The sequence below is a fragment of the Lentinula edodes genome (genome assembly GCF_021015755.1).
Source record: "Lentinula edodes strain Le(Bin) 0899 ss11 chromosome Unknown C8R40scaffold_58, whole genome shotgun sequence".
Classification (NCBI taxonomy): Eukaryota; Fungi; Basidiomycota; class Agaricomycetes; order Agaricales; family Omphalotaceae; genus Lentinula; species Lentinula edodes.
Window position 1 is genome coordinate 83,612 of NW_025764364.1, and position 16,535 is coordinate 100,146.

The 16,535-nt window shown below is 45.1% G+C and overlaps 4 protein-coding genes across 4 annotated transcripts; all 4 read right to left on the reverse strand.

The window, feature by feature from the left end:
• Window positions 1-307: 307 nt before the first annotated feature.
• C8R40DRAFT_1060027 (uncharacterized protein) lies at window positions 308-1,157 on the reverse strand (the record flags this gene model as incomplete). Its single annotated transcript, XM_046225320.1, has 4 exons — window positions 308-544; window positions 599-749; window positions 802-816; window positions 874-1,157. The coding sequence occupies 4 exons, from the start codon at window positions 1,155-1,157 to the stop codon at window positions 308-310; spliced, it is 687 nt and encodes a 228-aa protein (XP_046080273.1).
• A 58-nt stretch (window positions 1,158-1,215) lies between these two features.
• On the reverse strand, window positions 1,216-3,361 carry C8R40DRAFT_752687 (uncharacterized protein). The gene is made up of 5 exons (XM_046236113.1): window positions 2,665-3,361; window positions 2,542-2,602; window positions 1,880-2,490; window positions 1,434-1,808; window positions 1,216-1,385 (listed from the first exon to the last, which is right to left on the reverse strand). Exons 1-5 carry the CDS (start codon window positions 3,199-3,201, stop codon window positions 1,365-1,367), a joined length of 1,605 nt encoding a protein of 534 aa, XP_046080274.1. The 5' UTR covers window positions 3,202-3,361; the 3' UTR covers window positions 1,216-1,364.
• Window positions 3,362-3,847: 486 nt separating this feature from the next.
• On the reverse strand, window positions 3,848-5,120 carry C8R40DRAFT_1131723 (uncharacterized protein; the record flags this gene model as incomplete). Its single annotated transcript, XM_046229215.1, has 7 exons — window positions 3,848-3,963; window positions 4,015-4,222; window positions 4,269-4,414; window positions 4,473-4,575; window positions 4,649-4,871; window positions 4,929-4,971; window positions 5,030-5,120. The coding sequence occupies 5 exons, from the start codon at window positions 5,118-5,120 to the stop codon at window positions 4,269-4,271; spliced, it is 606 nt and encodes a 201-aa protein (XP_046080275.1). The 3' UTR covers window positions 3,848-3,963; window positions 4,015-4,222.
• Window positions 5,121-14,802: 9,682 nt separating this feature from the next.
• On the reverse strand, window positions 14,803-15,174 carry C8R40DRAFT_1176982 (uncharacterized protein; the record flags this gene model as incomplete). The annotated part of the gene is made up of 1 exon (XM_046232610.1): window positions 14,803-15,174. One exon carries the CDS (start codon window positions 15,172-15,174, stop codon window positions 14,803-14,805), a length of 372 nt encoding a protein of 123 aa, XP_046080276.1.
• Between the last annotated feature and the right edge of the window lie 1,361 nt (window positions 15,175-16,535).

A 16,535-nucleotide genomic window follows, 5' to 3' on the forward strand; every position in this document is an offset into this window, starting at 1 on the left:
TAACTGTCTACACCAAAGCTGTACTTCACTCCCATTATTACTGGAATGCATTGAAATTAAGAATATCATACAGTATAATTACTTGCTTGAAGACAATGTTTGAGAGCAATAACTACCTTTGTCAGTCCGTTGCTTAAGTTAAATTAGACTTGTACATCTTCACCTGCCAAAACCAATGCTCATCTGGCTTGACCCAGTCCTTGTCTGGAATCTGGTGAAATTCAAGTATTGTCGGAACCGGATTCTTCTTGTCCATTAAGAGCAGAACCATCATACGATTCCTCACCGCCATTTCAAGCCTTTCCTCCTAAGAAATATGACGTTTTGAGTCAGTGTTCCTGCCGGAGGCAATAAAGAAGATGAGGTTTACAGTGAGTCCCATCTTTTTTGCGAGAGCCATTGGAACTGGATCGACAGATTGTAAAGACAGCGAATCGACGTCATTTGGGTCTTGACCTCGCCTTTCGAAAGCAAACCAAACAGCGAATTTTGCGGGAGAGTATTTGGAGAGATGACCGTTGTAAATCTCGAGACAATGAAAAGCCTATGGAGCGGGGCCTCAAAAATGGTTCGGCAAACGAAGAAGAGCAGCTCTCACCGCATATTCCACCGCATTATTGTTCTTCCGGTACCATTGCTTCAGTGTGTATGGATTCAAATATTCTCGTCCTTCGCTTGAAGCCTTGGCCGCTTCCTCGTTGATTTGACGCATTTGTATGCAAATGGGCTTATGTTCAGGCCATCGTACTCTAGGAGCGCTTGGGTGAGTATTCAATAGTGAAAAGGAAATATAAGGCATACTTTTGACATTGCTTACTGCGACGAGGAGCAGAGATTAGACAATAACAGCCCCTGATTTTTTCAGCGACAAACCTGCAATATTTCGAACCCTTGCATGCAGAGCATATCGCAAAATCTTTTTCACCAGGAAACTTGCCACATGCTTCACAGACCTGCCTAAGGGGAGCACTAGATGGAATGGCATTCAACAACCGGTCTTTGGACATCACTATCGGTTGACCCAGGGCATTGCTCGTAAGGACGACGGAGTCATTAGGTATTTGTGATGGTTTGAGATATTTTGAGCTTCTGATGAGAAATCCGGAGATTTTACCACTTACATCGATAGCGAACGCAGTGCCAAAAGAGTCATCCATTTCTTGATGGTGGAGGAAAAGATAAGAAATGTGTCAGGTGATCGATATTAGATATTTATAAAGTGCTATTGGTATCAAATGTTCGTGTTCATAGATTGAACCTCATCAGAGGAATCACACCTCCGACGCTTATATCCTGGCGGAGGTTTTCTTTACGACCCGAAGCGCAATACAATGTATTCAGCACTATTCAACAGCTTCATCTCTCTATTGCCTCTGAAGTATTTCGAAAGTCTTTGCTTCTCCCGCTACATGTCGGGTGTACTGATGTATAGCAGTGCGACGGGTTGGCGACCCAAAATCCCACTCTTTGTTGTCGATCTGACGTTCGATGTGGAATCCATCATTCTTTTTGCGGAAAGCAAAACGTACTTCGATTGGGGGTCTTTCAAAAAGTGGCCTTGGCTGACCAAACCACCCATACACCACTACAAGTACAGTCTGGAGCGTCTGGTGTTGGTTGAGTGCTTCCCGAATTTTGAGCGTGAGTTTGCGTCCTGACGATTCTGCAAATCTATGGAGGTCCGCGTGCCTTAACGTCTCGTCATGTTGATTCTTAAAAAAACCACAGAATCCCTGCACTGTGAGTATCTTCAAATGCTCAAGTCCTGAAAGGTTTCTAAGAACGAGCATACTCTCCAGAAGTGTAGCCTGTGAATGTAGCAACGATACACATGTCGTTAGAACGACTATGTATATATTGAAGGAAGGGGAACACTGACCGTTGCGCTCTGATTGAATGTACATTGAAGGTGAGTTAGATTCGGACAAGCTTCTACGATGGTGTGAATATCATATGAACAGATCCCTTCAACAAAGAGCTGATGGTGACGAGTGTCCTTTACGATTAGTCGGCGAATTGTAGCTGTTTGCCTCAGATCCCTATAGAGCTCGTCTCTTTCCACCACTTCGTTGGATCTTCTGTCAATTAAGACCACCAGTGACTCTAGTGGTCGTCTACCATTTTTACACAACTTCCCCGCCTCTGGTAGATACCCACTGAATCGTGTCAACTTTGGGACTATGTCTTGATTTTCAGTAAAGGACATCTCATGGAGACAGTGATAAGCTAATTCTCTAATATCTCGGTGGCGTTGAATGAAGGTCGTGATATCGAGCGCTCGGGTGTGTTCCACGGACTGGGAGAAGCTTCTTCTGTCAGTAAGCGAAAACACCTCAAGCGATGGGAAGGTAAAAGCTCTATCATCGAATTGGGCTTGAAGATCATGGAAAGGCTTTCTCTGCCCGCCGGGAACTTCGATGCAAAGTTTAGTCAAATTACCGCAACGTTCGCCAACTTGGTTTAGAAACTTGGAGAATGAGCGAGGATCTGCTGCGGTTGGACCATCAACTATAGAGAATACAAAGGTTTTGATCAAGTTACCTTCGTCGTCCAAGGGCCTGTGGAACTCAATAGATCGTAGTGAAGGACCGAGGGCCATTTTCTGAGCCACGTGAAAGCTGAGTACATACAATAATATCTCCGAAGCATGGGAATGATACGAACCAGTTTAGCCAGACTCTGCCTAAAATCGTTTACCGGAAAACAGCAGCGGATAGAAAGCTGCTGGAGAGACCCAAAAAGCTCCTTGCCCTCATCTATATTCCCAATAAGTTTTGCAAAACTTGTTGTCCCGATGTGTAAATCAATTGTCAATGACCGTAATGCTGCCTTCCCGCCATATAGGGAGATATTGTGCAATGCTCGTGGCATGTGTTCTTGCACGATACGGGTAAGCTTGACTTCTTTTCGATGTGCTTCTGGGTCCCCCAAGTCCTCGTGTGGAATCCATATGTCCAGATGTCTGACAAAGGCAGCTGGATGTGTGTCTCGGAGAGGGTATCTTTCATTCTGAGCTGTAGCAAGCGTAATCAATCCCTTTACCTTGTCGACGGATTGAAATAACTCGGGGGTGTAGGCAATATGGATATTTTGAGATACGAAGGTTAACGCTAATAAAGTTTGGGTATCCGTGATTTCTTCTGCAACAAGGTGGTGCAGCTCCGGGGGAAGGTCATTGAAGCCGATAGCATGATGAACCATGGCAAGCTGCTTGGAAGGAATGCGAGGAGAATATTAGGTAACCCCCGGGTCACAGGGATATCGGTCTCTCACAATCTGACGAAATTCGTGGCAAGTACTGAATGGTAAGTTGGGGAGCTGTTTGTTATGGAGCTGAGAGAAACCCCTCAGCAAGCAGCTCTTATAGCGATTTCGATGTTTTATCAGATGATAAAGAGAATTCTGCATGCCCATGTCGACCATCATTGATTTCAACAGCAATAATTACAGGATGGAAACAGCAGTTAAGAACGACTGTATTTTTTCCAAGAAAAGCAAACTATTACGGTCCTTTGTTCTTGAAATAGACAATGAAGAAAACACAAGGCAGTCTTGGAATGGTTAAATGCTTCAGATGAGTCAAGGTGATTATACATTGAATCGCAATGAGGAGGGTGTGTTTGGGGTGTGAGAAAAAGAGTCAGAAGGATTCAGTAGCGTCCCCCTAATATATTCGCGTGAACAGACATGAACAGACAAAGCAGAGGCCACGAGTATCATGGTTCCATCTGTACAAATGACCTACATATGTCAAAATCATAGGCTAGCATCAAAGAATGCCGACATGCATACCTTGAACAGCCTTCAAGAAGAGGCATCTCAAGTATTCGAAAGAACGAGGGTCCCCATGCTGTGACTTTCGTCTACTGTTTTAGCACAGGAACTTTCTTGGAACGTTTCAATCTCTGTTATAAGTGAGTTCTCGTTATGAACGAGAATGATTACCGCAATGGGATAACATGCCTAGTGAACTTGGAATTAGTAAAGCATGGAGGTAGGATGGAATGTACGCACCGCCGCAACGATGGACATGGCAGTGATAACGTTCATGGCTTGCGAGAAGCCAATGTCCACAACAGTATACACATCCAATAATATGAATACAGCATACACTGATTGTATTCCACAATATATGGCTCCGGACTCAATCAAGAGCAGGAGTATGCTCTCGGAGCGTGTTCTTTTACGAATAGACACCGCTGCCATGAAGCGATGATGATTCCTAGGGATTGATGGTCAGGAAAGAAGATACATAGATAGATAACGGCTTACCAGGCTTTGAATGCTATGAGAAAGGTCGCAAAAATATTAACAGTCAAGGATATTATGCTCGAGAGCCAGTCAAGAGTAGTGGAGCTTGCGATCTCGACACTGAGTTCGATGTTACCCCAGATACAATCAGCGACATTGACGCCTGCAGTGCCGAATAAGTACTATGTACTGTCTAAGTCTCACAAGTTCCAGCTACGCACCTATGTTGGCTATCATGAGAACCGCTAGAGAGATCTTCCAGAATTTTTCGTCTTGGAATAATATCCACGCTCTCCAAACAACGATGCAATCGCTCAAGAGAAGCTAGAAAGATATTTTCAGCTTCGGATAACATGGTGGTATCATATTGTTACGAGGAGCTTGAAAGGGTACTAACGTTCACCGTTGCAGCCCACGACGGCATATATTGCCATACCAAGGTCTTCCGATCGGCCGCTTCTATTTGAGCCACCAGGCCCTCTGGTGAGGTTTTCACAAACGTATACCGGATATCGGTCACGTTGAATCCTCCAGAGTAGAAGACGTCCCAAGTGAAGCAAGTGAACATTACGAGCAGACAAACAAGTAGGATGGTCTGTGAACGTCCCCAGGTTCTTCTCCTGTTGAAATATTGTCAAAAATATTTGATCAGAGCTCTGGTGTTGGAGTTTACACACCTGAGAGATACAACGGCAATAATCGTTCCCAAAACAAATGCTCCTGAGAAGAATCAAGATTCGTGTGTACTTGTGCTTTCCCCGCGACGAAATCCACGCACCATACCCAGTGACAGTTACTATCAGATTGACGGTGTTGAAGAACACGATTTGGGCTACGGAGAACACCGCCTCTTGCTCGTCGGGAGTCATTCCGAGTAGCAGAATAAGAGTAGGCACCAGCAGTGAGACGGAGGGAGGGTAAAGTCAAAAAAAGAACGGAGATTTATATCATCCGCGTACTTCTAAATTAGTCTTAGCGTCAGGATAAGCTAGGATTAGCTTTGTTTACCGTTTTTGGTGAGGACCCATCACACGGTGGATTGTCGTATAGTTAATTCGCTGTCATTACACAAATCTCAGCAGAAGAGCATAGATAGGATCCGTCCATCTTATATGCAGTGAGAAGCAGTGAGCAGGAGTGTTATGGGCGTTGAATAAACGAGACCACCTTGGAGTGGAGAGCGATACGTCGCCTTTTTTCGTGCCTCTTGATCAGAGAATCAAACCATCAATCAACAACACGAACCAGCCACAGGACTCAGGAGGTCTCAGATCAAAGGGTATCCGTCAATCCCTGAGCCTAAGGGAGAATGGAAACAGGATTATTTCGTACCGAGCGTGACGCGTGAAGCCCTGTGAAGCCCCGTGGTTGTCTACACAGTGGGTTCTTTGGACTTATGCTCCCGAAAATGCAAGCTTGATATTCAAGCTCAAGTCCCCATCTAGAGTCGGAATCTAGCGGCGAAAACAGTTATTTAAATCATATTAAACAAACTGGTAAATCTCCTCCCGTGAGCATGACGCTTGTCCTAAAGCTTGGAAACAAAGCTATCCGTAGAGGATGTTCATCGAGATGTCAGATTATATATTATAACGGTACAGAAAATACATACGATCATTTTTGCTCAATACACATAGTAAAGGCGCAAAAATAACCTCTACGCTCGGTGATGTTTTCGACAGAAGGCATCATGGAAAGATAATCGTATCATGAGCAGATCTTTCTCGCACTTGGATTCGGTTCGGCTGAAAGAGGCGCAGGAGTCACTAGTCAAAGTCAGATTAGAGTTTGGCTTGGTGAGCCCGAATTCCGAGGACACGTTCCTGACAAAATGACACATTTTCTTTCTTTCTCTTTCTCTTCCATTCTCTTTCCTCTCTACAAGAGGACGGACCTATTCACATACTTCTCTCGCGCGCTCAACAGACCTTCATGGCCTTGAATTGTTGTCCTCCCACGACACTCCTCGTTCGTTCAGTCATCAAATGAGACTTCTCAACTTCTGGTAGACCCCTTGGAGAAATTTCTGGTGGATTTTGCTAGCGATAATGGGCATAAGTAAGTTTTCCCGTATGATTGGGTGGCCGAGACGGTCGTAGATTGTAAATCTCGATTCGCTATTTCACTGAGGGTTCCAACCTGATTGTTGCTTGCTTGGCACAGTTTTAGCCCATCGCTCTCTGAAAAATTGCAATTGTGCTTCGATAGTCACTAGAGGATGCAATTCCAGAGTACCACCCGACCACCAAGATTAAAACGCCGCCCCGAGCCATCACCCTCCCCCGAAGCGACCTGCCATCTAACGACGAATGGATGTGACTTTTGACACCCGTATCTACGCCAGTTTCATCGCCGGCGTTTTCAGCAGTCGATCAAACAATACATCTGGTCAGCATATGTCGGACTTTATTCTCAAGGCTCACATGTTATAACGAACTCAGGATGTTATTTTGAACGACCGGACAAGGTGTACGTGTGGCTGGCTAGCGGTGGGCGGGCCAGTAGACAGGCCATGGTCTGAGCGGACCTCAGTATTCCTACTTGGGAAAGACTCTCGGCGAGTGTGAACCAGGTCCTTTCATTCGCTTGCAGTTCTTCTTACTCTACATATTTACAGACTTGACTATGGATGATTTTCGCGGATAGTAGAGACTATTCGGATTAACAACATTGGTATTATCCATGCTTGATAACGCGATCCCAATTTTCAGTTCATTTTGTACTGGATTTTTCCAGTCCTTGTTTCGACACTTTCGAGCCAATTCGCGTCGATAAGCAGCTCAAAGGCTGCAGCTATCATGATCATCTACTTCCCCAGGCTCAGTTGTCTGATTGTGATACAACATGTCTATTAATGCAATGGGTGAGGTCGCTGTGTTCATGAGTATGATGACTGCAATGGGATAACATCAGGCCTAGGTGTAAGTCGTACTTAGTGAAATGGTACATACGGATGAGACAAAAAAATGTGGCAGTAATAACATCCATAGCTGGTGAAAAAAGTCTCCAAAGCTTATCATGTTGGAATAGTTTTATCACGCTCCCTGTAACGAGAAAATCGCTCAAGAGCAGCTACAGTTCTAGATAATGGGTGGAGATGCAAGGGTATATTATATATTCTGAAAGGAATACTTCGAAGAGAGGTTTACTTCTCACATTAACTGTAGCAGTCCATTTCCACCCCGGCATGTATCGCCATGCCATGGTTTTCATCAAATCAGTGAATTGACCTCCAGCATCGTCAGTTGAATCAACAAGCATTGCTGTAGCAGTGTCTGGGAAGGACTGCCATTAAACATGGATCGGATAACAGTAAGATTGAATCCACAAAAGTAGATGGTGTCCGTTGTGCAGCAAAGGAAGACCATGAACAAGACCTTGAAGACAAGCACGTTGGTCACTGAACTGCTGCTCATGGATAATTTTCTAGTGGTTACCTCATGAATAGAACTTTGTAGGAGGGTCTGTTTCACATACATACCTTAGAAACACAACAGCAATGCTTATTGTTATTTTGCATGCAAGGTTTTTGTTCACATACCATATCCCGTGAGAGTAATTATCATACTGACTGTTGAAGAATGCGATTTGGCCAGAGGAGGATATCAGCTCTTGCTCGATGGGAGTCATTTTGTTCTCAGCAACGTCCAAAAGCAAGAAAACTTTCAGAGGAGTGATTCTATTTATATTAGTGAACGGATACTAGTAACTATACATCACCTTCTATATGTCCTAATTGAATCAGCAATGGATTACATTAATGTTGCTCTAGTTGCTCAAATTTATGAAAGATAGCTACTCGTTATCCATTACATCAGCCTTGGAAAGGGGATAGTTAAACAGTACAGAAGGCAATGGTCACAATCAATTTACTTTCATTCAAAATGTGAATCTGATATGATGGCCTCTACCTCATCTTTGAAAGCTTGTGGAAAATTCACAAAAAGCAGCGACGTATATAACGCAAACTGTGTTGAGCAGGCAAGGAGTGCGTAGTGGGAACACTCTCCAGTACCATACCTGGTAGTAGAGCTTAGTGTCTTAGTGAGGCAATAAAAGTAAGAGAGAAGCGAGTTGGATTCCAGTACAGGATATGGCCTGTTTATATACATAACTGTATGACAGTATTACATAAGGAAGTACAGAGGAATCCGCATATAGTAAATGACTAAATATGACTACATATGACATATAACACATGATCATAATAGTGGCATGTGAACAGCATAGCCGCATTCAACACACCCCCTTGCTGAGCAGCACAGTAAAGTACTTTGCTCAAAGCAATAGCGGTAGGCATCAAACAGGACAGACAGCCTAAGGATTGGTGGACGAGTAGAACTCAAGTCCAAGCATTGAGCGGAATAGCTCAAATTTGATGTGCCCAAGATTCTTTGTGAAAAGATCTGCAGGGTTGTTACTGCCATCTACGAAGAATACTTGCACAAGGCCACGTTCAACAACTTCACGGATATAATGATATCGGATGTCAATGTGTTTCGAGTGCTTGCTAGTGACAGGATTTGATGCCATGAAAATGGATCCTTGATTATCTCCAGCAATAGGAATAGTGTCAAGCTTATAGCCTAATTCTTCAAGTAGATTACGGATCCAAACCACTTGACGGCTGCAATCAGACAATGCCATATACTCAGCCTCTGTAGACGAGTGAGCGATTGTCTTCTGCGCATGGTTGGTCCAAGAGAAGATGCCATTGGCAAGCTTCATGAAAAATCCAGTCTGTGACCGGCGTGTATAGGGATCGGAAGCCCAATCCGAATCAGTCCAAGCGCTGAGACCGATACCCGATTCACCATCATAGCAAAGTGCATATGATCTAGTACCTAGGAGGTAGCAGCAAATATAGAGTGCCTTGTTAAGGTGCTCTTGAGATGGGTTAGCTGCATGTTGTGCAAGCTTGGTAACAGCAAAGGAGATGTCGGGACGTGTGCCCAACATAAGGTAGAGAAGGGAACCAATAACCATTTGGAACTTGCTACGAAGAGCGGAATTCGATTGGCCTTTGGTGGGTTCGGGTTGGAACCCTGCAGGAAGTGGTGTATCAGCCATTTTAGCATTTTCCATACCGCAACGCTTAAGGACTTTGTCAAGGTAGGCGCATTGATCAGTATAGATCTTTTTGCCACGACGATTAATCCGCATGCGAAGGAATTCTTTGGCTTCACCAAGATCTCTGCATTCCCAATGTGACATGAATTTCCCTTTAAGGGAATCTACGAGTTTCTTGTCAGGTCCAGCAAAGAGTGCGTCATCAACGTAGATGATGGCGATGACTAAAGAGCCATCTTTTCCTCGTCGGACAAAGATACCTGCATCAGAGCTCAGGCGTTTGAAGCCGAGTGTTTTCATGTATGAGTCCAGTGTTCGCCACCAGACAAGACCTGCTTGTTTCAGTCCATACAGAGCTTTGCGCAGTAAGAGGACTTTGTCCTCTTTGCCTTTGATTCGAAAACCTTCAGGCTGTTCCATGTAGATAGTCTCATGTAAGACGCCATATAGATAGGCATTTCGAACATCGAGTCCAGTGAGATACCAGTTGTTCAGCGCAGTCAAGGCGAGCAACAGTCTAACAGTCTCAAACCGTACTACAGGAGAGAAGACTTGGTCATAATCAAGACCTTCAATTTGTGAGAACCCTTTGACAACAAGGCGTGCCTTCTTACGACCATCAGATTTGATGTCGAAGACCCAGCGGTTCTTAATGACCTTTCGGTCTGCTGGATGATCCATGAGTTCAAAAGTACCACGCCGTTTGAGCGCTTCAAGCTCTTCTTGGCAGGCCTTAAGCCATTCCTCACGCTCAGCCTTAGGTAGGCGAGTAATGTCCTTGTAAGTCCATTCACGGACGTTCTCAGAGCTTTTCAGCTCCCCCTCAAAGGGAATGGCCTTAGCCATGAGAAAATATATTAATTCAGCTCCCCCTTCCCGACATAGTCTGATCAGGGTATTAGCTTCGTCACCGGGAGTGACAGAGGGTTGTTCTCCATTTTCAGGAGTAGGATGCTCAGTACTAGGTCCGGGAACCTGTTCTGGCTCAGGGCGTTCTTGCTCAGCTGAGGAGCTACCTGGCTGTGGAGCTTTAGCGCGTCTCTGAATATCCCTCATTGGTCTCTCTACCTGTTGTTCTGTAGGAAGCTTACTGCTGCTTCTAGGGTCACCGGTAAGACGAGTAGGTGGTCTCCGCACACGACCTGAACGTCTCAACTGTTCTTCAGCAGGAGGTTGTTCATTCCGGGGTTGTGGCGGCGGACTAGGATCTTGTGCTGGCTGTTCAGCTGGCACAGGCGGTGCAACATCTTGCTCCGGATCCTGTCTCATTTGGGGAGTGGTAGGTTGATGAAAGATGGGAACATCATCATCACCAGGTGGAGGAATAGGATCTTTAGGATCTGGGTTGCGATCTGGTAGTCGCGTAGAGCGATGACGCTCTGAGGATTTACAACAAGGAAATAATTTCTCGTCAAACACTGCATGCGTAGCAGTGAACATTGCATTGTTCGACCGCATGTAGATATTTCCGTGTCCACCGTCAGAAACTCCGAGATATGTCATTAGTTCTGACCTAGGCGATTGTTTGTTTGTCCGTACTTCTTCATGAAGATAGACATACGCGCCACAGCCAAAGACACGCAAGTGATCTATGCGTGGAACTTTGTTGTACAAAATCTCATATGGTGTCTTCCATTTGTGACGATGCATAGGAGTGCGGTTATACACATGCACAGCGTGTGCAACAGAGAATTCCCACCAGGAATCAGGAATACAGGCTTGAAAGCACTGTGGTTCACTTTTCTCAATAATAGTCCGGATAAACCTTTCGGCTCTTCCGTTCTGCTGGTGGATATGAGGAGATGACCATTGTGCTTTGATACCTTCGTTCTTAAAGAACTCATCAAGTGCATTGGATCTAAATTCTCCACCACCATCAGACATCCATTCCTTGACGTTAGTCTCGTATAGATTTTTGACTGTGGCAATAAATTGCTTTATCACCGGAAGAGATCCGCTCTTCTTTTTTAAGTGGCAGTAGAACCCATGCGAAGTATAGTCATCTATGAAGAAGATCGTATACTTGTACTTGTGGTACGAAATGGTAGGCCATTCTTTGAGGTCTGAGTGAATAATCTCGAAGGGACGTGATGCCCGACGATTAGTTGGCGGAAATGGACGTAAAGTCATCTTTCCCTTGGCACAACCTTCACAGAGATCTTCCTCATGGGGAATGCTAAAGGTGGGAACACCTTCTGCATGTTTCCTCAGTTGAGTGAGTGCTTCGCGCGATGGATGACCCATACGGCGATGCATGGTAGTGTAGTCCACTGAGTGGATCACTAAATTTACAGCCATAGGCTGTGGTGAATAATCTTTGAGAATGTAGATTGTATTGCTGTGAGTTCTTGGTTCAAATGACAGGAATAAACCGTCGTTGTCCCAGAAGTCAACTTTGTCTGCGTTGCCGCAAACAGTTTTGCCATCTTGTAGGAAGCGTCCTTGTGCTATAAGGCGATGACTCAACTCCTTCATATAGAATACTGGAGCGATTCTTGCCAAATGCATGCAACCTCTTACATCCTTGAAATTTATCAAGACAGTCCCAACGCCAGTAATGTAGGCAGTTGTGGTTGCAGTTGCTATGAGCACTTTTTCCTCAAGGTCTTCATACTCAATGAAGTCACTCAAGTCAAAGGTAGTGTGTTCAGAACAACCAGAGTCATTCATCCACCATTTAGGTTGATTTCTCTGTTTACCCTTACACTTCTTGCACACAGAGTATGAAACGTCATGTACGCAAAAATGTTCATTGGATATATACTTGGCATCGATACGGTAATTATACAAACGGGACAAGAGATCAGGCTCAAAGGCCGACTTGCATGTCTTCGCCACTGCAACCAATGAAGGTGCGTTAGTATATCCCATATGGTCAAGATCAGAGGAGGGTATTGACCCCATGGTGTCCATGAATCCAGTGATTGCCAAAATTTCATGATCCAAGTCGAAGTTCATCAACTCATCAGGGTCAAAAGAGGCAGTTCCTGGGACCTCAAAGTCCATAGGAGGAGATGGAGGAGGCGGCGTAGGAGCCTTACTGCCATTCTCAACATCATCCACAGGAGACATTGCACGAGTGCGCTTTGTCGGAGGATCAAGTTCATCATCACTGTCCAACTCCGAAATATGCCCAGCTGGCTCAAGGGTGCGAATGACTTCGGCAGTCGCACGGATGCCAATGTCACGGGCACGTTTGATGGCCATCCTTGTCTTCTTATGAAGATGAAGGGACGTAGCATTAGGAGGAGGGTTGTAAGGAGGATGGATGGAGTGCTTGCGCACATCTTGAACAGAAGGAGTAAGATCAGTACGTACCGGACCAAAGTCAACAGTACTGCCAATCGGACTGAAGTCCATAGAGTCTGCATCAGCTTGGGCAGCGTTTGCATTCTTCTTAGCCTTCTTGTTCTTTCCACTGCCACGCTTATGCTTCTTCTTGTTGTCATCATTCCCATTCTGTCCCTTCTGCTGCTGGTTACTACCGTTACCATGCTGCTGTTGGGAGAACTTGGGATCGTTTCCCTTGCGATGAACGTTCGAAAACTTGTTTGCGTTCTGCGGTTGGGAGTTGCCAATGGTGTCTCCGCTGAAAGTGTTCATAACAGCGATACGGACTTTAGCAAAGGTCAATTTCTTGAGCTCTGCAGTCTCAAGCTGAGACATGGTTTGGACAACGACAGAGTAACGTGATGGAAGCTTAGATAGAAGAATCAGAGCTTCGAGGTGGTCAGCAAGACCAATGTCAGCTTCCTCCATACGCGTGAAGTGCATGCCAATCTCCATCATAGAGGACAGTGGATTTTGCTTGTATGGAATTTTGACAGCCATGGCGGCAGCAAAGTCATTAAAGACTGCACCTAGACTCTTGACATTGTAAGTCTTGGCTAGATATTTCCAAAGCTGCTTAGCTGTGTCACTCTCATCCTTAGAAAGGATGCGGATTGACGGAGAAAGGCGGAGGCGGATGTTGCCAATAGCCTTGGTGTCAATCTCCTTCCAGGCTTTGAAAGCAACCTCATAGTTCTTCCAGGCTTCAACACTGGCGGCGTTTGCCGCAACAAGTGGAGATGGTTCACTGGGTTTGTCAGTAGTAATTGCTGAATCAAGTCCTGTAGCCTGAAGGAAGGCTTCCATTTCAGAGGCCCAGGTGTCGTAGTTATCACCTTTGAGGGTGGTGGTAACAGCGGTGAAGAGTGCAGAAGACATTGCGATCTGGATAAAATCAACAGAAAATGTCAGCATGCAATTCATAAACGCTCAAGACAACAGATGGAAACAAAATGGCATGAATGTTATTGCCAGTAGTGACAAGCTGCGACATATGTCTAGCAAGCTGTCATCTACAGTGTCAAGCACTCTTGGGCGATGTCATAATCAGCACTGTTAAGTGCGATATTGACTTCAGCACCAGAGGCGATGTTCCAGGTAAAGGTCTGTGTCAGAGACAGCAATCAAATAGATGCGTCAATGACAACAGTAGACCAGAGACGCTGCGAGCTTAGAGCTCAGCAAAGCGTTCATCTGGGGCCCATAACCTGTTGAGCAGGCAAGGAGTGCGTAGTGGGAACACTCTCCAGTACCATACCTGGTAGTAGAGCTTAGTGTCTTAGTGAGGCAATAAAAGTAAGAGAGAAGCGAGTTGGATTCCAGTACAGGATATGGCCTGTTTATATACATAACTGTATGACAGTATTACATAAGGAAGTACAGAGGAATCCGCATATAGTAAATGACTAAATATGACTACATATGACATATAACACATGATCATAATAGTGGCATGTGAACAGCATAGCCGCGTTCAACAAACTGGTCATAAAGATTTTTACTGTTTTGTAATAACATCTCAGTTGGATACATATAGTGTGCAGGGGAATCTATAGTGGACAGGAGAAAAGGCAGAGATCATCATGAGCAATTGCGGTGAACAAGATATGATGTAAACTCACTGACCTGGCTTGAGGGCGGAGAGTGATGACGTCGCTTTTGCATGTGGAAGAACAAATAAGAATCTCAGCCACGAAAAAGCCACCAAACAGCATCAATCAGCCTACTGAAATGGAACGCATCGTCGGGGTCATGATTGAGGTTGACGAAAACTAAGAAGTGTCTTCCTCCTCCAGGATCTCGCTAGTCTTGTTTTTCCTGCTCTTCTTCCTCCCGATCCACTTTATCTGCCTGAATCTGAAGGCGGTAAGAATGACGACGGTTCTCGTAAACCTGAAACAGGCAAATGGGGAGGGGGTTGAGATTCAGGAAGCTTCTAGCCAAGGTGAACATAATATTGGTCTGGTGGAAACAAGAATAGAATGCAACTGCGTTGTGAATGAACTTGTTCGTGACTCCATTCATAGTAGTTGTGATACCGGGCACCGATGTGAGGAAGAAGCGACCGAAAATTGAGTTCGTTCCATTTCACTATTGACGTTGCAGGTGTTAGTACCGACACTGATGTGGAGGGAGCAGGAGGCGATTGGTTTAATTGTGACATATTCCCCCATGAGAGGAACCTCTCTCTGTTCGACTGTCAATTTGAAAAGGTATAATGACCGAATTCGGCATCGAAGATCCTGCGAAGTCTGAATATCCTACGAGGTCTGAGTATCCTGAGCATCTTGCCAACATGCTCGACCCAGGTCTCGATGACGGCGGGAATTTAATGCCACGTTGAGAAGAGCGTGAATGTGATTGACGATGTGGATGAGGTTCTTCTGCTGAATGACTCTCCGACTTGTTGGGATGCGGATGCGTGAACAACAGCTCCGGTTGTGCTTGAGACTCTGGCTGCGAAGGAATTCCACGCATCCCATGCACAGCAGATATCGATGACCTCGCAGATAGAATAGACATCGTGGACACTGTCCGGAGCAAGGCACTGTATTCCGACTCTGGTAAGTATCCTTCATTGCTGGACTAATCTGGCTCCAGTATATCCAATTGTTGGGGAATATCCGAAAGTAAAACAAGGTCAAGGTCAGCAGCACCACCATCCAGGTCCCGACCACCTCATCCCATCCTCAACACATCCATCTCACTCTCGACCACCTGTAACGCGCTCCGGAGAGCCTTCGTGCTCCTCTCACCTATTCCTTGCGATCTTGTTGCTGTCGTTGGAGCTTCGATTCGGTTTCAGTGTGAAGTTTGCATTCAGTTGCGACCATATTTTTAGAGCAAGGGTAAGTAAGAACACGTGAAAACGAAATTCGGCCAACGAGGAACTTGAAGTGATGCCAAAAGGAAATCAAATATAACAGCGAAAAACCTACCTCCTCGAATAATGCCTGACTTAAGCTCTGTAATTTGGCCTCCAATTTGCTTTCCCTTTCCCTCTCTCTACATCCAGCTCGGCCGTCAGTTTTTCTGAAGCCTTATCCCTTGAGATTTGAGATTTCAAAGTTTCAACATCTCGCCGTAAATCATGAAGACTATTGGCATTGGCAAGGTCGTCTGGTCCTCAAGCGAGACTGCCTCCACCGGTCAGTAGCGAAACACTTGACGACGATTCAGTACGATGTCGTCCCGTGAGATTTCCTATCGTCGGACTCGCGGTATCGTTTCCAATGACAGGAGTTTGCGGACGGCCAGATCTATGTCATCTCATGACTCTAGAGACCATAGAATGCACCCGCCGTTGTATAAGATATTCGAGCATCCTCATATATATCAATAGTTCATTCGAAGAAATATATATATATATCCCCTCCAGAGTCAAGTGATCCCAAGGATCATATGTGAAAGCTATGCTATGATCTAAGTAAGCAGGTGTACACACTTCAATCTCAATCATTGAATCAATTCCGCCACGATTGCACGCATGCTCATGGGTATGATGGTCAGGTTAGTCAAGGCATAAGGTGAGCTGAGGCATAAAATGAATGAAGGAGCAATTGTTTGATATCCAGAGTCGGGTATAGCGGTTATAATGGTGAAAAAATAAAGTGAGTGCATAGAATGAGCTCAAAGTACTAGTCGACCATTTCGTCCGTCTTACCCTCACAATTCAGTCCTGCTGCGCGCTACATAGTCTAGTGTCAAGGAAGAGATGGCTGTGGTTAAATTGAGGGAAGAACATATAGGACACTCTGTACTGGACCTTAGATATATAAGGGCATCGATATTTCACCATCTCACAAGTCAGGTACTTTTCTCTCCTGCTGGTCAGACAAGAGAATTCTTCTGCTAGAACACCCCTCACTTTACATTTTCAAACA